At 40.0% G+C, this 26,942-nt stretch overlaps 4 protein-coding genes and 2 pseudogenes across 5 annotated transcripts; 5 read left to right on the top strand and 1 right to left on the bottom strand.

The window, feature by feature from the left end:
• Window positions 1-3,970: 3,970 nt before the first annotated feature.
• LOC110049513 (uncharacterized) lies at window positions 3,971-8,428 on the top strand. Of its 2 annotated transcripts, none has more exons than XM_089296588.1 (4): window positions 3,971-4,535; window positions 4,886-5,081; window positions 6,075-6,856; window positions 7,636-8,428. In XM_089296588.1, the coding sequence occupies exons 1-4, from the start codon at window positions 4,355-4,357 to the stop codon at window positions 8,310-8,312; spliced, it is 1,836 nt and encodes a 611-aa protein (XP_089152714.1). In that variant the 5' UTR covers window positions 3,971-4,354; the 3' UTR covers window positions 8,313-8,428. The 2 variants fall into 2 exon arrangements, with proteins under 2 accessions (XP_089152714.1, XP_089152715.1); XM_089296589.1 differs by having other exon boundaries at window positions 3,977-4,535; window positions 6,075-6,841; window positions 7,627-8,428.
• Window positions 8,429-11,251: 2,823 nt separating this feature from the next.
• LOC149107415 (galactosylceramide sulfotransferase-like) lies at window positions 11,252-12,059 on the top strand. Its single transcript, XM_089296587.1, has one exon. The coding sequence runs from the start codon at window positions 11,454-11,456 to the stop codon at window positions 12,057-12,059; it is 606 nt and encodes a 201-aa protein (XP_089152713.1). The 5' UTR covers window positions 11,252-11,453.
• Window positions 12,060-14,355: 2,296 nt separating this feature from the next.
• Window positions 14,356-15,213, top strand: LOC149107416 (galactosylceramide sulfotransferase-like). Its single transcript, XM_089296585.1, has one exon. The coding sequence runs from the start codon at window positions 14,608-14,610 to the stop codon at window positions 15,211-15,213; it is 606 nt and encodes a 201-aa protein (XP_089152711.1). The 5' UTR covers window positions 14,356-14,607.
• Window positions 15,214-15,401: 188 nt separating this feature from the next.
• Window positions 15,402-16,549, top strand: LOC149107417 (galactose-3-O-sulfotransferase 2-like; annotated as a pseudogene).
• Window positions 16,430-23,572, top strand: LOC149107418 (uncharacterized; annotated as a pseudogene).
• An 822-nt stretch (window positions 23,573-24,394) lies between these two features.
• Window positions 24,395-25,650, bottom strand: LOC149107419 (uncharacterized). Its single transcript, XM_089296586.1, has one exon. The coding sequence runs from the start codon at window positions 25,470-25,472 to the stop codon at window positions 24,672-24,674; it is 801 nt and encodes a 266-aa protein (XP_089152712.1). The 5' UTR covers window positions 25,473-25,650; the 3' UTR covers window positions 24,395-24,671.
• Between the last annotated feature and the right edge of the window lie 1,292 nt (window positions 25,651-26,942).

A 26,942-nucleotide genomic window follows, 5' to 3' on the forward strand; every position in this document is an offset into this window, starting at 1 on the left:
CTAGTAACAACAAATACAGTGAATGAGTGACCTGCCCTCACTGAATTAACTTTGGAAACAAAAAACTTAACAGTGCCTGACGAGTCCAGGTTTCCTCTGATCTCTAATGAAACAGTACTAAGAAACTCTTAAGGAGGCACAGAACAAAAACACAAAGAGAAGTACCATGATGTGGATGAGAGTTTGGTCCTCCTGGGCAAAGTCAGGAAACATAAGCGTCAACATGGAAGCCATTTCGCCTGCAACTTTAAATGAAATCCTCCAAAAGTATTATCTGGAAGTAAGAAAACAAGATGGCATGGAGTACGAACTAGACTCACTCAAGGTTATGCAAGTGACCCTGGAACGGTACCTATCCGACAAAAAATATCCAATGCATACAGCTTGATAACTGGTTGCGAATTTGCAACTGCCAGGGCTGTCTTGGATGCAAAAGCTAAACAGCTGTGCATGAATGGTTACGGCAAGAGACAAAATTGCCCTCAGCCGTACAACTCTGCTGAAGAGGAACTTTTTTGGACCAGTGGCTTGTGAGGTGACCACATTGGAGTAGCCCTGATGAATGTAAACTTCAAAAACCTGTCCAAACACTTGAGCTTTTGAGAGTTTCATGCATTTTTTTATTGACACAATTAATTGGTAATAAGACTTCGTGTCGTACAATTCAGGGGTAAATATATGCTTGTAATTTCAAATTGGCCTCACACTGCAAGCTCTGCCAATTTGAAATTACTTGCCCGATTACTCCCTGAATTGTACTCCAATCAGTCCTATTACCATTACTTGTTTTTGTTATTAATATTGTAATCATATTTATAACAAAATTATCATGATTGTGATTGGTTCTCAATGTGCCTATTTGTCATGTAATCGCCACGCGATCGTGTGGGACAGGTATCCAATTTGAGGGACTTTTTGTAATTTGATACCCACATGATTTGCACGTCAATTACGCATGCTTTAATGGCTTCCTTCTTAGTGTTTTGTACAGTTTTTAAAACTAATATGGAAAGCGCTACTGACGTTTTTGCTCAAAAGAAGTTCTCCAAAGATTTTTTAATTTAAAAATTTGTTATAGACACTTATGATCGTGTCGTACAGTTCAGGGAGTAATCTTCCTTGTAATTTCAAATTGGCCTTGCACTTCGCCTTCGTCCGATTTTGAAATTACTCGCCTGATTACTCCCTGAATTGTACTCCACTCGGTCCAATTACTATTACTTATTATTATCATAGTTATTATTATTATTATTATTATTATTATTGTTATCATTATATTTCTTATCATCATCATCATCATTATCATTGTTATTATTATTAGCTGAGAGTGAGTTCAATATGGGAAGGTTGAGTTTTGAGATTTTCCCATAAAAACCTAGCGTTTGAGGTTAATAAGTTGTTTATCATATGGCTTTTTGCTTTGTGTTTACAAGCCCATAATCAGCCCACGGGCATTACGAGAGAATAATGCCCTACGATTAGCCAATCAGAGAGCACGTTATATCGGCTACAAGAACAAGCTGTAAACAGTATAATGATGATGAGTATTACATGTATTATTACAAATCAGGTAAGTATGTATATAATATACAGTGTATGTGTACATACGGATGTGTTCTGTCCTTCAGGTCTTGTGTGTGTCAACTGGCTTTGGAATGGCTGTAGGACTGTATGGGAGGTGTTTGGTGAGTTGTGTTTAACATTGAAAATATTACTTAACAGCCAAACACTGCAGTTCAAATGTTTATTATTGGGAGTATTTGATTTGTGTGTGTTTTGGTTTTGCATTCAGTACCCTTTTCAAGATAAGAAATTAGCAATACACATCTCAAATGTGCTGTCAAAACAAACTTGACATTTTTCACTCCAGCCATTGTTATTTTGTAATCCTCTCTCATTGGAGTATACCTATATACAAAACAATTGTCTGATTACCAACTAAATTTAAAATTATAACGTGGCAATTCTGCACAAGCACATTATATGAAAGATCTTAAAATTAATTTGAATTGGGTTGAAAGATGTAAAAATATTGCTTGAAAAAAATTCAAGTTTGAACTGGATTGGCGAGGAGAATAACAATCAATTTCTGTCCTTTATTACATTCTAACTTGTACAAATTAAAAGTAAAAGGCATTTTTACATTATCGTGGCCTGGCTTTCAACAATATCAAGTGACTAGTTCAAAAGTTACCTAAAATAGAAACAGCAAGCTGCCACAGTTTATTTACCTGCAGTTTATACAGTGTAAACTTACATGCAAAGCTATTTACATGTAGAGATTAAGGATGTCTTAAACTTTTTTCTTGCAGATTTTTCTGACCATCCTAGCAGTGCTGCTAATTCTTGGAATTGCTTTGCAGTTGCAGTTTGAACCTTTAGTACCCATAGTTCAGAAGTATTTAGGTATGTTGTGTAACTTGGGATTTGACTTTTATAGATTAGAAGGTCATGTGCCAGTTTCATTGTGCTGCTCAAAAGTAAGTTACAGTACCACACTCTTGCAAGCAGGGCTGAACAATTTACAGGACATACTTACTTCAGTTTTTAGTGGTACTATAAGTTACATGTAATCTCTGCAGAAAGTCCTACATCTTTCCAAGTTCCACAGTTCTTTGAAAAAGAATTTTAAATCTTCAGCTTAACCAGTTTTAGCCATCAGGTTGAAATTCCACAGATTGGAGACATACATTGTAAGTTTTAAGTATACCCTTTGGGGAAAGATTACAATCAAAATATATTCAATAGATTTTCAAACTTAGAGGCCCCAAGTTGTGCAAAGGGCTAGTCAAGGAGTAAGGTTAAGTCTGTGTTTCGTCAAGTGCCCACGAGCTTATCCTGGTTTATTTAGCATTAAGTGACAGAAGTATTGCTACCCCCCCCCCCCCTGAATGAGATGCTAGTCCTTTGCAGTGTTACCACCTTGCGTTTATCTTGCTGCACCCATTTTTCTACACCTAGGTGGAAAGAGGCACTCTGACAGTAAAGTGTCTTACCCAAGAACACAACACATTTGACTCTTAACACCTTTTACACTGACTGTGACACTGACTCTGACCAGGGTTTGAACCTGGAGTGCCCGATGTGGAGTCCTCCACGCTAACCAGTAGGCCTCTTTGCCTTCATTCAACTGTCAAAGGGAATGCACAAGAAATATAAACCACAGTTGAACATCTCCCATTTAAACAAACACCTTGTCATGGTCCCATCCACATACAAACATAATTTATGATTTTCTTAACCTTAATCATAATGACCAGGAGTTTTATCATCTGTTAAAATCTTCAATAATATTACTGTTCTTTCTGTATTCATAATGAATAGCGTGAAGTCACTTTTGTTTCAGGAGGAAATGAAAGCCCTCTCCTTCAACAGCAGAGTCTTGGTCAACAGAATACAGTTTTCACTCAGAATAGCTCTAGTATCAATGAAACAGTTAAATGTATTCCTCACAGGTATGTACAGGTGAAGTTTACATTTCAGTCCAGCTACAGGTTCTTGGTCCTGTAGTCTAAGAAAAAATACTGGGAGTCCAAAGGTTCTTAACCATGAAATCCTGGGTACCCAGTACTTAAGCTTATATGAAAAATGTGAGTTTTTCCAGTCACCCAAAGGTAAAAGTTAGTTGCTTGTGGCACCCAGGCCCTTCTAGAGCACAGCCCTGTTGTAGCTCAGTATATTCATTTAGTGATATTGAACATTGCTTCACAAGAATGGCTCTTGGTTCATACCCAGTGACTTTCGTAAACTTGTTTATTAAGTGGTCCATAAAATTTATCTTGCATGTACACTGTAGATTAATTAAAGTAAAGTTGTTAGCACACAGGTATTAAATTACCTTTTAAGACCAACTTTATAATGGAACGATTCTAATCCTGGGACAAACTTCATCTCAAAGTGTTAGGTAAGTGTGCAATATTTCCATTAATTTATCATCAAATTCTCTTTCAGGCCAGAAAAAGCTGGTATTAAGGTAATTCTTCAACATTATGGACAGCCAGGACGTGTTGAGGATCGGAAATGTGACGAGACTCATTACCCAGATATCTGTTCGTTTCAAGTAACAGAGTCAAGAGATGATAAACTGTCATGCAACGCCAAAGTTTGTGGGTCATCAGATATCCAAATTGCTTCCGTCAATCCAGAACTGGGTAAATCTGTCAGTGATTGGAAGCCATTACCAAAGGACACAATCACTGCTAAAGTGCAGGAGGCCATCAAAACAAACCTGGAAAGGGGTTTTAGTTTTCTTTTCTTAAGATGTGGAAGTAATTTCCAAGCGCTTACCTTTCCACCAACTTTCAAGAAAGTTGAGGATGGTAAGAGCAGAAGTAGTATCAATATCAATGTGATTATGCTTGACTCTATATCCAGACCGCATTTTTATCGAACCCTTCCAAGAGCAATAGGGGCACTTCGCAAGATTAGGGAGGATCCAAATATCAAGGCCTCCGCCCTAGATTTTGAACTCGACCAGAGTATTGGTCAACAGACATTCGAAAACTTGAGGCCATTCTTTTCTGGTGTTCTCAAAGGTGGGTTCAGTGTGTTCTGTAGCTTATATTTTTTGTCATTGTCCAGTCCTTTCCCTGGAATAATGTTGTGTAATTCAGTGCTGGAAATAATTTTTATGATGCAGCGGCTTTTAAACCTCTGTTTTCGCCAGACATAATTTACTAATTTGTTTGGACATTAAGTATAATTACAAATTTGGTCAGACGATATCCATTGTCAAACTGTTATCTTTACATGTAGCACTGGTAATGAGGGAGCAGAGTGGAATTCGCAGGAACTTGGAGCCTGTGCAACTTTAAAGGATGATCATTACAAAGTAATGTAGAAAACTATGTGGAAGGGAAGGAGTAATTTTAAATTTTATTTACAGATGACAATGAAATCAGTGCCTCAGGAGAGAACACAAAGGCTCCTTTAGGCGTGGAGGTGTTGTATGGGACCTTCCAGAAGTGGGGCTACCAGACCCTCTTTCAAGAGGACCTTTGTTGGTATGACATTTGGGGAAGTGCATTAACAGATATTCAGAGAAGAGCGGTGCCAACCAGTGACTCGGAGTTCAAATCAAGGTGAGTGTGCCATGAGAGTGATAGTGAAGCTACATGTACAAGTAACATAGTTATGACCTAAAATCATCGGCATGCTGGGTGCTCAGCCGTGGGAGCGCTTCACACGTATTGTATGACTATGAGAAAGACATGATGCCAAGGTCTGTGTCAAGCCATCTGGTCTAGATCACTGCAGCAGCTTATTCCAGTTTCCATAGCATTAAGCAAGTATTTCTGATCCCCCTGGCCCAGCATTTAATTCACTGGTACCCATTCATACACCTGAGTGGAGGGAAGCACCGTGAGAGTAAAGTGTCTCGCCTGAGAACGCAATGCAGTGACCCTGGCCAGGTCTGGAACCCATACAGCTTGATCGGCTAAGCATTAGGGGACCACTGCAAGTACTAAGCAATAACTAAATTAAGGCCTTGGTAGTAACGCTTCCAGAAGGCTGCTTAAAAATACTTCTCTGAGTTTATTCCTCTCCAACCTTGGCCAAATTTTGACAGCACACTTAACAAATTGATTTGCGGGTGTGTTAAGACAAAGCACCTTCACATCTTCATTGACCAGCCTCACTCAGCAGTCTTTGTAAACAGTTTTAAAACTTAACCTTCCAACAATCTCCAAAAATATTCAAATATTATTTGCTTTAACAGTCAGAATTTTTTTCAGAAAATCACACAAATGGTCGTACATGCTAGCACGCTCCACGACTTATGTCTAGAGTCCACATAATTTCTATTTCCTTTTACTGGGACTATTTCTTTGCAGCACTGGTATTAGTTTTGATTCACTTATAACCTTGATCATCATGCCCATAACAAACTTGTTACTTTATGGGAGAATTGTGTCAACTACAGCTACAAGTTCACCCGTAACATCAACAGCCCATCAAACATGTTCGGCTGTAACAGGTGCTACTGGTTACGGCCCTTATTGACAGCCCTATTTTGGGCTGAGTGAAATGATGTTATAGTGTCTTTAAGGCATCAGTGTTTTATTTCACCACAGGTGGAAGGAATTACAAGAAAAGTTGATCAAGAAAAAAATTGACCACTATGGCTTGACACATTTTTCCAGCACGGTAGTGAACAAGTACGGCAGAACAAGCCACTATGATTCTCCTGCTAAAGTGTGTTTCAATGGCCAGTTTTTCAGTTGGTATTTCATGGACTACATAACGAAGGTGTACACTGCTTTGCAAAAAGATGAAAAGGCAAAACCTTTGCTGTCGTACATGCATTTTAACACTGGACATGAAATGACTGGAAAGCGGATGATCAACATGGATGCCAACTTAGCAAAGTTCTTCGTCAACTTGGCAGGCTTTTCTGACACCCTTACCATCATATTTTCAGACCATGGCCACAAAATGACGCCGTTTAGTTACACAGAAGAAGGTAGAAGAGAGTTATTTGATCCAACGTTCTTCATGATTGTTCCTGATGGTGTCAAAGAAAAGCTGGGACCACAAAGGACGGCTGCCTTGTTCACAAATCAAAAGCGGCTCTTCATCCTACATGATTTGCACAAAGCACTCATGAGTTTGCACGACCCTGAGAAAATGAACTCTCAGGATTTTTCACAAACAGGCATATTCTCAGTCATTCCTGCCAACCGTACATGCGCAGACTTGTACATGCTTCCGCTGACCAGGTGTAAGTGTGAAGGCTTTGATGAAGAAGGTCATATCAAAGACAATGTAGATAATCACAAATGGCTGGCAGAATTTGCACTTGGATACATGAATGATGCAATACAACAACAGTATATGGGAGGTAAGATGTTGGCTGGTGTTGTTTTTAAAGGTTATGATGTGCTCTTTTTCAATAAACACTAATTAGATGTATGTGCAATTACTGTGCAAAAAATGTGCGGGGAGGGGGAGGGATCCCTAGTAATAGGCTAATGGGGATGTGCTGCTGGATGGGGTCACACTTTGAGCTAGGGCAGGAAAAAAAATTGAAATCCAGTTGCCCAGTGGGCCAGTATACTTTATATTTTAGTTGCAGGGGCGGATCCAGGATTTTTCTTTAGAGAAGGTAAGAGAAGCTGCACCAACTGGCGTAACTGACGGGTGAGGTAAACAAATTATAAAAGTAAATACAAAGAAGAAGGTTTCATCTCGGCGAGGGGGCGGGGAAGGGGTGCGCACCCCCAGCACCCTTTCCCTAGATCCGCATCTGAGTTGCCCTCACTATAATATTACTTGCCCAATAGACGTAATGACAAAAAGAAATGCAGAATCAACTCATTGCTTTTCTTATCTGGCAGTCTCAAGTTTTGAAATTGTTTTTGTTGGTGACTACTGAGGCACAGTAATTTTCCTGGTAGATGGCATTTATCCAAAATGTGCCTGAATTATAATTTGTGTTCTGTTGGGAACAACTATTGAATATTAACTGTACCAATTTTTTTTCATTTTTATTTTTTATTTTTTTTTTATTTTTGGTTGATTTCGATAGATAGTTCCAGAAGACCAGTTTTCCAACCAAACATAGTTGAAAAAGTGTTCCATCTTGAGCTCAATAAAAAATTGGTTTAATATTTTTCCATCTTTCAGGTGATACAGATAAAAAATCTGGGTTTGGAAACTGTGAACGCCTTGTTGGAAAAACATTTACCAATGTTACTAAACGTTTCCACGGGGAGTACATTATGACCACTATGGACATACATGTGGTCCCTCCACATGGATATGAAGAGGATGAAGTTTATAAAGTCTCCATAAAGCAGTTCGCTCAACCAAAACAAAGAGTATTTTTTCTTAGTTTTGTACGGCAGACGAGGTATAGCAAGTTTGAGCCATGCGTTGACAAATCGGTTGACATCAAGCTCTGTGCATGCGCCAAAGAGAGCAGTACAGATGTAACAAAGAATGGAGTACTATTTGAGAATGGTGTTCCACGTAAAATGTTTGGTTCAGAGACAACTGTGAAAGACTTGGATTTGAATTGTCTCTTATTCTTGAGAAGGGATTATGAAACTTTCTCCTTTGCGCTAGAAGTAGCAAATGTATGCACTGATCGTACTTATAAATTTACTCTAACCGGCTCAATGGATCAAAGGATTTTTGCTAACACGTTGCCCATGAGTCGGGAGCTAACTCCAAGGACCTTTTCCTTCTTAACATCTGTTTACAAATATGTCTCTAAAGTTAATTCTCCTTTGAATTTGAAAGCAAGTATACAAGTGAAGAAGGATGGCGAAAGTGATTTCAAAAGTTTGGGAACAGTCAGTGTTTCATGATAGTAATTAAGTTAATATTTTCTTGACTCAGTCTGAAGTTGATCTATCTACCAGTTTTAGCTATGGCTACATAATAACAGTTGTAAATTTTGAGGACAGTTGGAATTTTTTTATGAGACTAATAGTTAGTGATTCCTAACAGATCCAAATTTTCAAGGAGGGCAGGAGAGGGGAGGGTTGGATATATGAGAAGGGAGGGCTGGTGACCACCTCTCAGTCGGGCCATTCAATGATATTTGGGGGTCAGACTAGCAGTTATTTATTGTATAGCCCGGAGCAACAACAAACAATAGCTGTTATCAATAACGGCTTGATATTAACCTGTTCCAGGCTTTTGGTAAGTAGAGATGACATGAAAAAGTGGGCAGGCCAAAAAAGAGCCAGCAGGGGTTGTGTGGTGGTTGAGGCGGGGGGGGGGGATGGGATAGAAAAAGCCCCCCTCCCCTTGAACAGGCTTTTTTTATGTTGTCCCTTGTTACTGACCAAAAGCCTGGAGCAGACTAGCTTAAAATGATATCGATTTTATGAACAGGGGCTTGCATACATTTAAATGAAAAACCAAAAATGTGAATTCATGACAGTTAGATTGGACACCTTAGGAACTCTTATATGCAGTAAACAATGATTAATCTAAACCAGGGCTCGGAATATACCTCATGTACAAAAAACCAAATGTCCAGTTTGGTTTGTGTAATATTCTGCCCTGGGTATTGTTCTTCATGACATGACATCGCTCTGACCTTCCCCAAGCCCGTTGCCTGACTCAACATACTACACAGTCAATAATGCAATACAGCTCGCTCATGTACGTCCTTCAGATTTTGACATCCAGATCTGCCAACTTTGCAGCCGCACCTGCAAGATTTACCACCTGCTTTATTTTCATGTAATGCAAGGCTGTCGAGCTATTCGTCCATCCAACATGGTCCATGATCTCATGCAAGCTCACCCCTGACAAGGCTAAAGAAACAGGCGCCCCACTACAAAAATCGTGAAGAGTATAACGGTCACCAGATAATAGGTCGCCCAGTGAAGTAGTATATACACACAATCTAGCCTGAGCCGCTTCAGAATCCAAATGCTTAGTGAAAAATTTCCAGATTTGGTTACAAAACGGAACAAAAAACCCGGACAAAGCTTAATGCCTCAAGATTTACAAACATCAAAATACAACTCAAGCCCTCCAATAGGACAGATAGTTAAACTGGAACCTCTCTTAAATGCGAACACGTTTGCATCCCCCGATCTTAATGTGTTCGTCCAAAAATGGTTAAAAAGGAATCCTGAATTATCAGGAAAACGTAAAATGTCAACTGTCTTGGACAAAAGTAAATCAGCGGCACGATCTCCAACAAAAAATAGCACTTAAAACATTGCCTGATCTCTCGCGAAAATATAGATCTGACTCGGAGTTAACGTCGCACAATGTAATATTTGGGAATGAATATGACGGGCTAGGATCACCAAATCACTCAGGAAAATACGCTTGGCTTGACGTGGAACCACTCTGGCTTTCAACTGCTCCTCCCGTGTATCTGCCAAACATCTTTTAACCGAGCGATCCGCAGCCGGATTGCTAATGTTCAAAATCGACTGCCATTCCGTACCTCTCCCATGTTCAGCAAAAATTGCTCGAAGTTTTCCTATTAAAGCATCAACCGTCCCAAAGGCAAGTCTCTTGGGGCATCCACAAGAACTCATACTGACATTTTGACTAGAAAGGTGTAGACATTCTGGAAGGTGAACACGCAAGGCTGAAGCAAGCGTTTCACGGGTTGCAAGATGAGACAAAAAATTCATAAACTCACACTCGAACGCAGTCTTCTGTTTCACATAGCGCGACGATCCTCGCTGTTGAGACAATTGAGCCAGGCGTTCAGAAATTTCGTTCTTATCAACTTTAAATTTTTTAGATGGCCCTCCAGTCCCGTGTTCTTGGACATCTTTCCGTACGTAACCACACTGTTGACCGTGAAAACCGAAAAAACCCATCGCTGGCGTAGGAACATTTGGGACAAGCCACTGAGGGAGTAAACAGTTTAGGAACCCGAGGTGACGGCTGAAAGAATACAAAGGATACATAAATGTCACTTCGTATTCAAGTCAAAAACGAGACACTCTACACGCCCAAAGGGTCAACATACACTTGGCAGGACTGTAGCCTACTTTAGACGGGACCAAAATAACGCCCATAGTACCGTGTGAGCCGGGACAAATTCTAGCTGAAGAGCGAGCTGTTAGCTCAGGCCACCAATTTTATAGGTGAATTTATAGGTGAAGTTTTTGGCTTAGGCAAGGACCCAAACAAATCTATACAGTCATTTCTCAATTGCGGCTTTAGAATGAGGAATTCTATCAGAAGCATTCTCTCAGATGTATTTTTTAAATGTATTTCATTATGTTTGCATACACTTTACAATACTGTTGCTGCTGCTTTTCACTAAAACAATACAGATGTTGTTAAACAAGTAGACAGTGGGTTTCAGAAGTCAGAAGATGATCCAAAAAGTAAGAAGCAGGATTGGGAATAATTTTTCACACATAGGGTTTATTATTAATCAGAACAGTGTTTAATAATTTGCACCTTGCGACTTGGCCAGTAGATTTTTTTATGGGGCAAGGGGTTGAGGGGTTGGGACAGGGTCAGGGCTTGATTAAAGGGAGCTTTCCCCTAAATGCAGTCGCCATGACTTCTATAATCCTCTGTTTCAATCTGAATTCCAGGTTCTTCTGCAGAAGAATGTCCAACCAGTATGCAAGTCATAGGCTCAACTCCTGTTGGGAGAACTTGAACATTTTTATTTAGATTAGGTTGTGGCTCTGTGTGTTTCAGTTACTCACAAACTCTCCTCAATCACTGGTTTTGTGTTTCTCTGCCATCAGTCATCTTAATGGAGTTCATACAAGATACAATAAAAAAAAGCCATGCATGATCTCTTCCCAAAGGACACCAGCATGTACATTACGATCCTCAGAGACCCGGTAGACCAGTTTGAATCAGTTTTTAACTACATGGAATTTATAGGTGAAGTTTTTGGCTTAGGCAAGGACCCAAAAAAATCTATAAAGTCATTTCTCAGGAATGGAATAAAATTTTAAAATATTACCGCAAGTCGATCACCAGTTTTAGCCAGAAATCCCATGATGTTTGACTTTGGTTTAGATTACCAGTTTTACCAGAACTTGACAGCAGTCAAAGAGTACATTGCCTTTTTGGAAAAAGAATTTGATTTGGTCAAGATCATGGAGTACTTTGAAGAGTCTACGGTGCTAATGAAATGCTTGCTTTGCTGGAAATTTGAAGATTTTTTTCACATTGAATCCAATGCGAGAGTGGATAAAGGAAGAGCTGAAATCAGTGACAACTTAAAAGAGAACATCAAACGATGGAACAAAGCAGATATGTTATTGTACGAGCACTTTAACAGAACGTTTTGGCGCCAAATAAACCTGGAGAGGGAAGGGTTTTATGACGACCTGAAAACTTTTCATCGGATGAATGAAGAGATGAATCAAAGGTGCTTTAACGGAACTTTGACCCTTCAATTAGTTTATCCTAGCAAATATGTTAAGTCACCTGTTTTAAATCCAAACTTGCCAGCAGAAATAAAGGACAAATGTGAAAAGATGACTAGAAAAGAAAATGCATACCTCACACACTTAAGAAATAGACAATCCTCCAAATCCGCAGGTTACATCAAGACATTGCTAGATGAAGAGGAAGAAGCTGACAATATAATTAGCTGAGATGTGGCAAAAGAACTTGCATACGATCCTTTGCCGCTATAAAAATATATTGTAAAAAGTAGAACTGAACGGGGGGGAAGAGATTTTCTACTCACAAACTCTGCTCAATCACTGGGTTTGTGTTTCTCTGCCATCAGTCATCTTAGTGGACCTCTCAGGAAACAGAAGTTTACTTCACTGGGTACAAAATGTCACAGCTGTTGGCTGTGATTGGCAGATTTGGAACCATTTTCTTTGTTTCTTTTTTGCAAGGTTGATTAGTTGTCGTCATAATTAACATTGTAAGATCTTTCTAATAAAATCTGTGGGGTTTTTTTCACAGACACAAATTAACAGTTGAGACAACCAGACGGATATTAAAGCTGCTCTCAGCTGACAAGAGTGCTCCTATAGGATAGGTTCTCTTTCTCAAGACACACAAAACAGGATTATCCACTGTGGCTAAAATCTTCTTCCCTTACGGCGACTCTAATTATCTTTCTTTTGTTCTCGGCAATGACCCAATGGTTGGCTGGCCTCATCGATTTCCCCTCATACATGCCTTGCCGCGCAATGGAATTACACCAAATTTTCTGTGCAGTCATACAAGATACAATTAAAAAAACCATATATCATCTCTTCCCAATGGACACCAGCATGTACATTACGATCCTCAGAGACCCAGTAGACCAGTTTGAATGGTTAAAAAGGAATCCTGACTTAACAGGAAAACGTAAAATCTCAACTGTCTTGGACAAAAGTAAATCAGCGGCACGATTTCCAACAAAAAATAGCACTTAAAACATTGCCTGATCTCTCGCGAAAATATAGATCTGACTCGGAGTTAACGTCGCACAATGTAATATTTGGGAATGAATATGACGGGCTAGGATCACCAAATCACTCAGGAAAATACGCTTGGCTTGACGTGGAACCACTCTGGCTTTCAACTGCTCCTCCCGTGTATCTGCCAAACATCTTTTAACCGAGCGATCCGCAACCGAATTGCCAATGTTCAAAATCGACTGCCATTCCGTACCTCTGCCATGTTCAGCAAAAATTGCTCGAAGTTTTCGTATTAAAGCATCAACCGTCCCAAAGGCAAGTCTCTTGGGGCATCCACAAGACCTCATACTGACATTTGACTAGAAAGCTGTAGACATTCTAGAAGGTGAACACGCAAGGCTGAAGCAAGCGTTTTAGGGGTTGCAAGATGAGACAAAAAATTCATAAACTCACACTCGAACGCAGTCTTCTGTTTCACATAGCGCGACGATCCTCGCTGTTGAGACAATTGAGCCAGGCGTTCAGAAATTTCGTTCTTATCAACTTTAAATTTTTTAGATGGCCCTCCAGTCCCGTGTTCTTGGACATCGTTCCGTACGTAACCACACTGTTGACCGTGAAAACCGAAAAAACCCATCGCTGGCGTAGGAACATTTGGGACAAGCCACTGAGGGAGTAAACAGTTTAGGAACCCGAGGTGACGGCTGAAAGAATACAAAGGATACATAAATGTCACTTCGTATTCAAGTCAAAAACGAGACACTCTACACGCCCAAAGGGTCAACATACACTTGGCAGGACTGTAGCCTACTTTAGACGGGACCAAAATAACGCCCATAGTACCGTGTGAGCCGGGACAAATTCTAGCTGAAGAGCGAGCTGTTAGCTCAGGCCACCAATTTTATAGGTGAATTTATGGGTGAAGTTTTTGGCTTAGGCAAGGACCCAAACAAATCTATACAGTCATTTCTCAATTGCGGCTTTAGAATGAGGAATTCTATCAGAAGCATTCTCTCAGATGTATTTTTTAAATGTATTTCATTATGTTTGCATACACTTTACAATACTGTTGCTGCTGCTTTTCACTAAAACAATACAGATGTTGTTAAACAAGTAGACAGTGGGTTTCAGAAGTCAGAAGATGATCCAAAAAGTAAGAAGCAGGATTGGGAATAATTTTTCACACATAGGGTTTATTATTAATCAGAACAGTGTTTAATAATTTGCACCTTGCGACTTGGCCAGTAGATTTTTTTATGGGGCAAGGGGTTGAGGGGTTGGGACAGGGTCAGGGCTTGATTAAAGGGAGCTTTCCCCTAAATGCAGTCGCCATGACTTCTATAATCCTCTGTTTCAATCTGAATTCCAGGTTCTTCTGCAGAAGAATGTCCAACCAGTATGCAAGTCTTAGGCTCAACTCCTGTTGGGAAAACTTGAACATTTTTATTTAGATTAGGTTGTGGCTCTGTGTGTTTCAGTTACTCACAAACTCTCCTCAATCACTGGTTTTGTGTTTCTCTGCCATCAGTCATCTTAATGGAGTTCATACAAGATATAATAAAAATCCATGCATCATCTCTTCCCAAAGGACACCAGCATGTACATTACGATCCTCAGAGACCCGGTAGACCAGTTTGAATCAGTTTTTAACTACATGGAATTTATAGGTGAAGTTTTTGGCTTAGGCAAGGACCCAAAAAAATCTATAAAGTCATTTCTCAGGAATGGAATAAAATTTTAAAATATTACCGCAAGTCGATCACCAGTTTTAGCCAGAAATCCCATGATGTTTGACTTTGGTTTAGATTACCAGTTTTACCAGAACTTGACAGCAGTCAAAGAGTACATTGCCTTTTTGGAAAAAGAATTTGATTTGGTCAAGATCATGGAGTACTTTGAAGAGTCTACGGTGCTAATGAAATGCTTGCTTTGCTGGAAATTTGAAGATTTTTTTCACATTGAATCCAATGCGAGAGTGGATAAAGAAAGAGCTGAAATGAGTCACAACTTAAAAGAGAACATCAAACGATGGAAAAAAGCAGATATGTTATTGTACGAGCACTTTAACAGAACATTTTGGCGCCAAATAAACCTGGAGAGGGAAGGGTTTTATGACGACCTGAAAACTTTTCATCGGATGAATGAAGAGATGAATCAAAGGTGCTTTAACGGAACTTTGACCCTTCAATTAGTTTATCCTAGCAAATATGTTAAGTCACCTGTTTTAAATCCAAACTTGCCAGCAGAAATAAAGGACAAATGTGAAAAGATGACTAGAAAAGAAAATGCATACCTCACACACTTAAGAAATAGACAATCCTCCAAATCCGCAGGTTACATCAAGACATTGCTAGATGAAGAGGAAGAAGCTGACAATATAATTAGCTGAGATGTGGCAAAAGACCTTGCATACGATCCTTTGCCGCTATAAAAATATATTGTAAAAAGTAGAACTGAACGGGGAGAAAGAGATTTTCTACTCACACACGCTGCTCAATCACTGGGTTTGTGTTTCTCTGCCATCAGTCATCTTAGTGGACCTCTCAGGAAACAGAAGTTTTCTTCACTGGGTACAAAATGTCACAGCTGTTGGCTGTAATTGGCAAATTTGGAACCATTTTCTTTGTTTCTTTTTTGCAAGGTTGATTAGTTGTCGTCATAATTAACATTGTAAGATCTTTCTAATAAAATCTGTGGTTTTTTTTTCACAGACACAAATTAACAGTCGAGACAACCAGACGGATATTAAAGCTGCTCTCAGCTGGCAAGTGTGCTCCTATAGGACAGGTTCTCTTTCTCAAGACACACAAAAAGGGATCATCCACTGTGGCTAAAATCTTCTTCCCTTACGGCGACTCTAATTATCTTTCTTTTGTTCTCGGCAATGACCCAATGGTTGGCTGGCCTCATCGATTTCGCCTCAAACATGCCTTGCCGCGCAATGGAATTCAATCAAATTTTCTGTGCAGTCATACAAGATACAATAAAAAAAACCATATATCATCTCTTCCCAAAGGACACCAGCATGTACATTACGATCCTCACAGACCCGGTAGACCAGTTTGAATCAGTTTTTAACTACGTGGAATTAGGTGAAGTTTTTGGTTTAGATAACGACCCAACAAAATCTATAAAGTCATTTCTTAGGAATGGAAAAAAATCCTAAAATATTACCGCAAGTCGATCATCAGTTTTAGCCAGAAATCCCATGATGTTTGACTTTGGTTTAGATTACCAGTTCTACCATAACTTCACAGCAGTCAAAGAGTACATTGCCTTTTTGGAAGGAGAATTTGATTTGGTGATGATCATGGAATACTTTGAAGAGTCTATGGTGCTAATGAAACGCTTGCTTTCCTGGGAATTTGAAGATTTTTTCCATATTAAATCCAATGCGAGAGTGGATAAAGAAAGAGCTGAAATGAGTGACAACTTAAAAGAAGAACCTCAAACGATGGTGATTATTAGCTCCAAATGATTACATTTAATTAATATTTTTCCATCTTTCAGGTGATACAGATGAAACACCTGGGTTTGGAAACTTTGAACGCTTTGTTGGAAAAACATTTACCAATGTTATTAAGCGTTTCCAAGGGGATTACATCATGACCACTATAATCATACATGTGGTCCCTCCACATGAATATAAAGAAGATGAAGTTTATAAAGTCTCCATAAAGCAGTTCGCTCAACCAAAACAAAAAGTATTTTTTCTTAGTTTTATATGGCAGACGAGGTATAGCAAGTTTGAGCCATGCGTTGACAAATCAGTTGACCTCAAACTCCGTGGATGTGCCAAAGAGAGCATTACAGATGTAACAAAGAATGGAGTACTGTTTGAGAATGGTGTTCCACGTAAAATGCTTGGTTCAGAGACAAATGTGAAAGACTTGGATTTGAATTGTCTCTTATTCTCGAGAAGGGATTATGAAACTTTCTCCTTTGCGCTAGAAGTAGCAAATGTATGCACTGATCGTACTTATAAATTTACTCTAACCGGCTCAATAGATCAAAGGATTTTTGCTAACACAGTGCCCATGCGTTGGGAGCTAACTCCAAGGACCTTTTCCTTCTTAACATCTGTTTACAAATATGTCTCTAAAGTTAATTCTCCTTTGAATTTGAAAGCAAGTATACAAGTGAAGAAGGATGGCGAAAGTGATTTCAAAAGTTGGGAACAGTCAGTGTTTCATGATAGTAATTAAGTTAATATTTTCTTAACTCAGTCTGAAGTTGATCTATCTACCAGTTTTAGCTATGGTTACATAACAGTTGTAAATGTTGGGGACAGTTGCAATTTTTTTTTATGAGACCAATAGCTAGTGATTCTTAATATAGTTAGTGATTCTCTCTTGAAACATCTCTTTATTTCTCTTCCCAATCCTCAATCTTTCCAAACAAACACTACTCGCGAAAAGCCTGAGAAAAACCCTTCAAATTATTACGACTCATTGACGTCTTTCCGATCTCGACATTCAGATCTGCCAACTTTGCAGCCACACCTGCAGGATTTACCACCTGCGTTAATTTGATGTAACGCAAGGCTGTCGAACTATTCTTCTATCCAACATGGTCCATGATCTCACGCAAGCTCACCCCTGACAAGGAAAAAGAAACAGCCGCCCCACTACGAAAATCGTGAAGAGTATAACGGTCACCAGATAATAGGTCGCCCAGTGAAGTAGTATAAACACTCAATGTTGGATGAGCCGCTTCGGAATCCAAATGCTTAGGTGAAATATTTCCAGATTTGGTTACAGAACGCAACAAAAAAACCCGGACATAGCTTAATGCCTCAAGATTTACAAACATCAAAATACAACTCAAGCCCTCTAACAGGACAGATAGTTAAACTGGAACCTCTCTTAAATGCGAACACGTTTGCATCCCCCGATCTTAATGTGTTCGTCCAAAAATGGTTAAAAAGGAATCCTGACTTAACAGGAAAACGTAAAATCTCAACTGTCTTGGACAAAAGTAAATCAGCGGCACGATTTCCAACAAAAAATAGCACTTAAAACATTGCCTGATCTCTCGCGAAAATATAGATCTGACTCGGAGTTAACGTCGCACAATGTAATATTTGGGAATGAATATGACGGGCTAGGATCACCAAATCACTCAGGAAAATAGGCTCGGCTTGACGCGGAGCCACTCTGGCTTTCAACTGCTCCTCCCGTGTATCTGCCAAATATCTTTTAACCGAGCGATCCGCAGCCGGATTGCCAATGTTCAAAATCGACTGCCATTCCGTACTCTCGTATGTTCAGCAAAAATTGCTCTCAGTTTTCCTATTAAAGCATCAACCGTCCCAAATTTTAGATTTGTCAAAATATGTAACTAGTGCTAGTGTTATTGTTGTGTTTTTAAAGCTTTTTTTTTGTTTATGTGTGCAAAAGTAATAAAAATGTGAAGAAAAAGAAAAAGCAACCGTTCCACAGGCAAGTCTCTTGGGGCGTTCACAAAAACCCATATTAACATTTTGACTAGAAAGGTGTAGACATGCCGGAAGATGAACTCGCGCTTTACCCCCACGATATTTCCATACTAAGAGCGCTATCACATCTTCTGGCAAGGCTGCAACGGGTTGCAAGATGAGACGAAAAATTCATAAACTCACACTCGAGAGCTGTTAGCTCAGTCCACCAATATGGATACAGACAAAGCTCTGGAACAATAATGGTGAATGGAGTTTGGCAACTGTAAAAGAACTTTAAAACCGGACCCACCAAACCAAACGGCGGCAAAACGTAAGGATTAAGCATATCCTCTGTCTCCAGTACATTCAGTGAAACTAAGTTGACGCCCCGAGAATCCGGACTCAGAAAGGGATTAAAATGTGGAAGTCAAATACCAGATCGTCCAATTACGGCACTAGAGTCTAATGTCATAAGGTCAAATGAGTGGCCAGAAATTCCACCAAAAGTTTGTTCTACCAGACTCCATGTTTCATCTGATAACCTTGAATCCAGTCCTGAGAGCCGGCGAGAGGGACCGTCCGCAGGATTGTTGCTAGACTTTACATGACTTAAAGGAAGCTGTAAGTTGCGCTCTGATAACTCGAAGAAAAGATCCTTAGTTACTTTACTCAGCTGAGGGGAGTTCTTGCTCCCCTGACCCTCCCATGCATCAATCAGAACACGACTATCTACATCCACATCTATCCTACAATCTTTTATAGTAGCGGGAGGAGCTTTCAAAGCGTTAACCAATGCTAGCATCTCTTACGTTGAAATATTGAGCTCTTTTTGTTGTGGAAACCAATGGTCTCTAAATGCCCGCTCGCCAGAAGGCAAGTGGAGACCACAGCCCCACCCATAGTCGGAAGCATCCGTAGACAAGGACAGACCAACATGCTTCTCATCTCTCCAGGGAACTGATCCCTTCCATGAGTCCAAAAACCGCCAATAGCAAAGTTCTTCTCGTAAACAAGGCAAAAGTACTACTTGACGACTTGCTCCACAAGTGGTCAAGTAGTTCCACACAGGTTCCACAGTTCTTTGAAAAAGAATTTTATATCTTCAACTTAACCAGTTTTAACAATCAGGTTGAAAATTCACAGATTGGAGTTATACATTGTAAGTTCCAAGTATACCCTTTGGGGAAAGATTGTAATCAAAATATATTCAGTAGATTTTCAAACTTAGAGGTCCCAAGTTGTGCAAAGGGCTAGTCAGGGAGTAAGGTTAAGTCTGTGTTATGCCAAGTGCCCGCGAGCTTATCCTGGTTTATTTAACATTAAGCGACAGAAGTATTGCTATCCCCCCCCCCCCCTGTATACTAGTCCATTGCAGTGTTAACACCTTGCATTTAACTTGCTGCACCCATTTTTCTACAGCTGGGTGGAAAGAGGCACTGACACTAAAGTGTCTTGCCCATGAATCGAACACAACACATTTGACTCTTAACACCTTTTACACTGACTATGACACTGACTCTGACCAGGGTTTGAACCTGGAGTGCCCGATGTGGAGTCCCGCGCGCTAACCAGTAGGCCTCTTTGCCTTCATTCAACTGTCAAAGGGAATGCACAAGAAATATAAACCACAGTTGAACAACTCCCATAATAAGCAAACACCTTGTCATGGTCCCATCCACATACAAACATAATTTACGATTTTCTTAACCTTAATCATAATGACCAGGAGTTTCATAATCTAATTAAAACAACAATTATTAATGTTCTTTCTCGTTTGGTTTTTTGTTCCGATTTCATAATGAATAGCGTCAAGTCACTTTTGTTTCAGGAGGAAACGAAAGCCCTCTCCTTCAACAGCAGCATCTTGGTTAACAGAATACAGTTTTAACTCAGAATAGCTCTAGTATCAATGAAACATTTAAATGTATTCCTCACAGGTATGTACGGGTGAAGTTTACATTTCAGCCCAGCCACAGGTTCTTGCCTGTAGTCTAAGAAAAATTACTGGGATCCCAAAGGTCCCTAACCATGAATTCCTAGGTGCCCAGTAAGAGTTAGTTAGTAACAGTTAGTTGCTGGTGGCACCCTGGCGCTTCTAGGGCAGACAACTTTTGTAGCTCAGTATATTCATTTAGTGATATTGAAAATTGCTTCACAAGAATGGCTCTTGATTTATACCCAGTGACTTTCGTAAAGTTGTTTATTAAGTGGTCCATAAAATTTATCTCTCATGTACACTTTAGATTAAGTAAAGTAAAGTTGTTAGCACACAGGTATTAACCTACCCCTAAGATCAACGTTATAGTGGAACGATTATAATCCTACATGTAGGATAAACTTAATCTCAAAGTGTTAGGTAAGTGTGTAACTGATATTTAACCCATTAATTTATCATCAAATTCTCTTTCAGGCCAGACAAAGCTGGTACTGAGCTAATTCTTAAGCTTTATGGACAGCCAGGGCATGTTGAGGATTGGAAATGTGACGAGATTTATCACCCAGATATCTGTTCGTTTCAAGTAACAGAGTCAAGAGATAATAAACTGTCATGCGACGCTAAAGTTTGTGGGTCATCAGATATCCAAATTGCTTCCGTCAATCCAGAGATGGATAAAGCTGTCAGTGACTGGAAGCCATTACCGAAGGACACAATCACTGCTAAAGTGCAAGGGGCCATCAAAACGAACCTGGAAAGGGGTTTTAGTTTTCTTATCTTAAGATGTGGAAGTAATTTCCAAGCGCTTACCTTTTCACCAACTTTCAAGAAAGTTGAAGACGGCAAAAGCAGAAGTGGTATCAATATCAATGTGATTATGCTTGACTCTATATCCAGACCGCATTTTTATCGAACCCTTCCAAGAGCAATAGGGGCGCTTTGCAAGATTACAGAGGATCCAAATATCAAGGCCTCCGCCCTGGATTTTGAACTCGACCAGAGTATTGGTCAACAGACATTCGAAAACTTGAGGCCATTCTTTTCTGGTGTTCTCAAAGGTGGGTTCAGTATGCTTTGTAACTTTTAATTTATTTCACTGTCCAATCCTTTCTCTGGAATAATGTTGTATAATTCAGTGCTGGAAATAATTTTATGATGCAGCAGCTTTTAAACCTCTGTTTTGGCCAGACATAATATTAATGATATATTATTATTTACTGATTTGTTTGGACATTAAATACGTAATTTTACAAGTTCATTCAGACGATGTCCATTGTCCAACTGTTATTTGTAACACTGGTAATGAGGGAGAAATTTACAAAGTGATGTAGGAAACTATGTGGAAGGGAAGGAGTAATTTTAAATTTTATTTACAGATTACAATGAAATTAGTGCCTCAGGGGAGAACACAAAGGCTCCTTCAGGCGTAGAGTTGGTGTATGGGACCTCCCAGAAGTGGGGCTACCAGACCCTCTTTCAAGAGGACCTTTGTTGGTACGCATTTGGCGAAGTGCATTAACAGATATTCAGAGAAGAGTAGTGCCAACCAGTGACTCGGAGTTCAAATGAAGGTGAGTGCGTCATATGTGAGTAATGGTAAAGCTACATGTACAAGCGACATGGTTATAACCTAGAATCATCAGCATGCTGTGTGCTCAGCAGGGGCAGCGCTACACACATATTGTGGGACTATGAGAAAGACATAATGCCAAGGTCTGTGTCAAGCCATGTGGTCCAGATCACTGCAGCAGCTTATCCCAGTTTCGGTAGCATTAAGCAAGTATTTCTGATCCCCCTGGCCTAGCATTCATACACCTGAGTGGAGGGAAGCACTGTGAGAGTAAAGTGTCTTGCCTGAGAACGCAATCCAGTGACCCTGGCTAGGGCCGGAACCCATACAGCTTGATCGGCTAAGCATTAGGGGACCATGCCTTCCGCTGCAAGTACTAAGCAGTAACTACATTAAGGCCTTGGTAGTAATGCTTCCAGAAGGCTACTTAAAAATTCTTCTCTTTTGACGGAGTTTATTCCTCTCCAACCTTGGCCAAATGTTGATAGCACACTCGACAAAATTAATTTGTTGGTGTGTAAAGACAAAGCACCTTCACATCTTCATTGACCAGCCCTACTCAGCAATCTTTGTAAACAGTTTTAAAACTTAACCTTCCAACAATCTCCAAAAATATTCAAATATTATTTGCTTTAATGGTCAGAAAATCACACAAAAGGTCCACATGTAAGCACACTCCACAGCTTATTTAATTTATTGATAGTTCCTATCTTCATTCCGAAAAGCCCTTTTGGGACGAATGAAGTATGTATGTACGTATTTCTTGAATCCATATAATTTCTATTTCCTTTCACTGGAACTATTTCTTTGCAGGGCTGTTATTAAGTTTTGATTCACGTATAGCCTTGATTATCATGCCCATAACAAACTTATAACTTCATGGGATAATTGTATTAACTACAGCCAAGTTCACCCATAACAACAAGAGCCCATCAAACATGTTCGGCTGTAACAGATGCTACTGGTTACGGCCCTTATTGACAGCCCTGTTTTGGGCTGAGTGAAATGATGTTATAGTGTCCTTAAAGCATCAGTGTTTTATTTCACCACGGGTGGAAGGAATTACAAGAAAAGTTGGTCAAGAAAAAAATTGACCACTATGGCTTGACACATTTTTCCAGCACAGTAGTGAACAGGTACGACAGAACAAACCACTATGATTCTCCTGCTAGGGTGTGTTTCAATGGCCAGTTTTTCAGTTGGTATTTCATGGACTACATAACGAAGGTGTACACTGCTTTACAAAAAGATGAAAAGGCAAAACCTTTGCTGTCGTACATGTATTTTAACACTGGACATGAAATGACTGGAAAGCGGATGATCAACATAAATGGCAACTTGGCAGGCTTTACTGACACCCTTACCATCATATTTTCAGACCATGGCCACAAAATGACGCCGTTTAGTTACACAGAAGAAGGTAGAAGAGAGTTATTCGATCCAACGTTCTTCATGATTGTTACTGATGGTGTTAAAGAAAAGCTGGGACCACAAAGGACGGCTGCCTTGTTCACAAATCAAAAGCGGCTCTTCATCCTACGTGATTTGCACAAAGCTCTCATGAGTTTCACGACCCTGAGAAAATGAACTCTCAGTCGTTCCTGCCAACCGCACATATGCAGACTTGTACATGCTTCCGCTGACCAGGTGGTAAGTGCGAGGGCCTTGATTAAGAAGGTCATATCAAAGATAATGCAGATAATCAAAAATGGCTGCCAGAATTTGCAGCTGGATACATGAATGACGCAATACAACAGCAGTATGTGGGAGGTAAGATGTTGGCTGATGTTATTGATTTTTAAGGTTGTGATGTGCTCTTTTTTAATAAACACTAATTAGATGTATGTGCAATTACTGTGCAAAGAATGGAGTACTGTTTGAGAATGGTGTTCCACGTAAAATGCTTGGTTCAGAGACAACTGTGAAAGACTTGGATTTGAATTGTCTCTTATTCTTGAGAAGGGATTATGAAACTTTCTCCTTTGCGCTAGAAGTAGCAAATGTATGCACTGATCGTACTTATAAATTTACTCTAACCGGCTCAATAGATCAAAGGATTTTTGCTAACACGTTGCCCATGAGTCGGGAGCTAACTCCAAGGACCTTTTCCTTCTTAACATCTGTTTACAAATATGTCTCTAAAGTTAATTCTCCTTTGAATTTGAAAGCAAGTATACAAGTGAAGAAGGATGGCGAGAGTGATTTCAAAAGTTTGGGAACAGTCAGTGTTTCATGATAGTAATTAAGTTAATATTTTCTTACCTCAAGTAAGTAAGTAAGTAAGTAAGTAAGTAAGTAAGCACTTTATTTAGACACATTTCACCAGCGAGCCTGGGGCTCGTTTAATTGTGAACGTGTATGCTAAAATTAAAATGTAAAATTTAAATATGTTATCTATTCAATAGATAATAGATTGATCTATCTACCAGTTTTAGCTATGGTTACATAATAACAGTTGTAAATTTTGAGGACAGTTGTGATTGTTTTTATGAGACCAATAGCTAGTGATTCTTAACAGATCCAAATTTTGAAGGAGGGCAGGAGAGGGGAGGGTTGGATATGTGAGAAGGGAGGGCTGGTGACTGTAGTGTTTCACGGTCAGTGAAACATCCGGATTTAACCAAAATAAGTACACGCAATACCGATTCAACTCGACACTTGACCATGTGCTTTTAATCACCCATAATTCATTTCGGCCGTACACGATTACATCATCGATACTACAATCTCTCCCTTTTTTTAAAATAAATTGTCCAGTCCAGATTTTTAAACAAAATAACATTACATACTATAACCGTTTCTAAATGGCTACTAACTCAAAGAAAAGTGCTCCAATGTCCAAGACTGAAATCAATACAAAAATGACATATTTATAAAAGTGAAATGTCCTTCTCAAGAACTGTCCATCCTGTAAACAAAGTCTTAACCGAGTTCATAATCTTTTAGCCTCTCAGGTTGACGATTGCGCCTGGGCCGCAACGCATAATGCTGAGTTGAAACTCTTGATTCCTCTTTCTGACTAGTTTCTGGGTCTTTTGACAATGTCCATTTAGGATTGCTGGCTGCTGTCTCTTGTGATTTATCCTCGTCATTCTTCTGTAGGTGAATAACATTTCTTTTGTAGTGGACGCCAGCAGGAGACTTAATTTCCACATGACTTCTTTGTTTGTTGACCACCTCATAGGGTGTGGCTTCAAATAATGGTGAGAGCTTGTCTGACTTCGGTTTCTGAGGAAGAACTTTGTCTCCCTCTTTCAGGTTAGACTCACAAACACCTCTGAAATTATTAGCATAGTCTTTGCCCTTTTGCTTTCTTTCACGATCTCTGTCCAAGACTTCAATGTCATTACTAGCTGAGCGCAGCTCTTCCACACCTGGGAGCTTTGAACGAATCTCTCTTCCAAATAACAATTTAGCAGGACTCACTCCAGTAGTTTTGTGTTGTTTGCTTCTGTGACCGAGCAAGAATTTCTGCAATTCCTTTTGCCGGTCACGTCCCTCGCTGTGCGCAACACGCATAGCTTTCAGCAGACTCCTATTTTGTCTCTCTACCTCACCGTTGGCTTGCGGCCACAATGGAGTCGATGTTCTGTGTTCGATGTTGTTATCTTTGAGGTAGGCTTCAAATTCTTCTGACACAAATTGTAGACCGTTCAACTTGTCTGTTTTTATTGACAGCGACAGTCCATGAGTAGCAAACATTGCTTCCAGACAGCTAACCATTTTGCCAGATTTGGTTACAGCTACTTCGAAGAATCGACTAAAAAAATCACCAACCACCAGTAGATATTCACCCGTTGGAAGGGGTGTTAACAGATCCGCTGCGAGGTCTTGCCATGGCTGTGTAGGCAGTTCTGTTCTCTTCAATGGTTCTGGGGGCAACGGTGTACCAACAAGCTGGCAACCATGACATGTTCTGCACCTCTGTTCTGCTTGACGATCTCTTCAATGGTTCTGGGGGCGACGGTTTACCAACAAGCTGGCAACCATGACATGTTCTGCACCTCTGTTCTGCTTGACGGTCTATACCGGGCCACCATACCTTGGTACGGAGTCTTTGCTTGGTCTTAACGATCCCTTGATGGCCTTCATGTGCCAGGTCCAGTACTTGCTTGCGAAGTTTCTTCGGAAGGACTAATCTAGTTCCTCTCAACACTAACTATCCTAGCACAGTTAACTCGTTTCTCACAGCTTTAAAAGCTGGCTCACCGACAATCCAATCATTGGTCTGAACACACTTCCTTAACACTGCAATTTCTTCATCTTCAGCAGATGCTTCTTCAATTGCTTGGATAGGTATGGCTCTGGGGGCTGCATTCTCTGCAACATACCGAATGTATTCTTCTACCACATCCTTGCTTTCATTTGGGACTTCTTGGGTTAGGCGAGACAAAGCATCAGCTATGTTCTGTGGGCCTGGACGATACATCACTGTAAACTCATATGGTTAAAGTTGTAAGACCCATCTTTCAATTCTCGCAGAGGGCTGAGATTTACTTGAATAGATCACTTCAAGTGGTTTACGATCAGTTTCCAACTCAAAATGTTTTCCATATAGATAAACATGGAACTTTTCACAGGCCCAGACAAGAGCCAGAACTTCTCTTTCTGTTTGAGAATATCTTCTTTCAACTGCTGTTAGACTTCTGCTTGCGTACTGAGTAGACTGGTCTCCAATTGCCATTTCGTTCTTGAACAAGAACAGCGCCCAGTCCGACCGGACTTGACGGCAATGACTCTTGTTTTGGCATCCTTGTAGTAGTAAGCTAATGTTTCAGCACTTGCTAGTGTTTCCTTCAAAGCTTTGAACGCTTCTTGTTGCTTCTCACCCCATTTGAATGGTACACCTTTTCGTGTCAGTTGTTGAAGTGGTTCTGCAGCTGTAGCCAGATTTGAAATGAATTTTGCACTGAAATTCACAAGTCCCATAAAACTTCTCACTTCTGCTACAGACCCAGGTTCTCTGGCGTTGACTACTGCTTCAACTTTGGATTCTGTTGGTAAAATACCCCGCGTAGACAATAGGTTTCCCATGAATTCTAACTGGGGCATCTTGAACTTGCACATCTCACCATTTAAGGTCAAACCTCTTTGTTCAGTCCGGAATATCCCGATATATTAGGACGGCTGCGATGTCACGAAACTCACGTTTCAACCAATGAGAATGCGTGTTTTGGTTGGAGTGTTGTGTTT

Source organism: Orbicella faveolata, unplaced genomic scaffold (assembly GCF_042242905.1).
Source record: "Orbicella faveolata isolate gen_17 unplaced genomic scaffold, um_ofav_v1 contig_27, whole genome shotgun sequence".
NCBI classification, from domain to species: Eukaryota; Metazoa; Cnidaria; class Anthozoa; order Scleractinia; family Merulinidae; genus Orbicella; species Orbicella faveolata.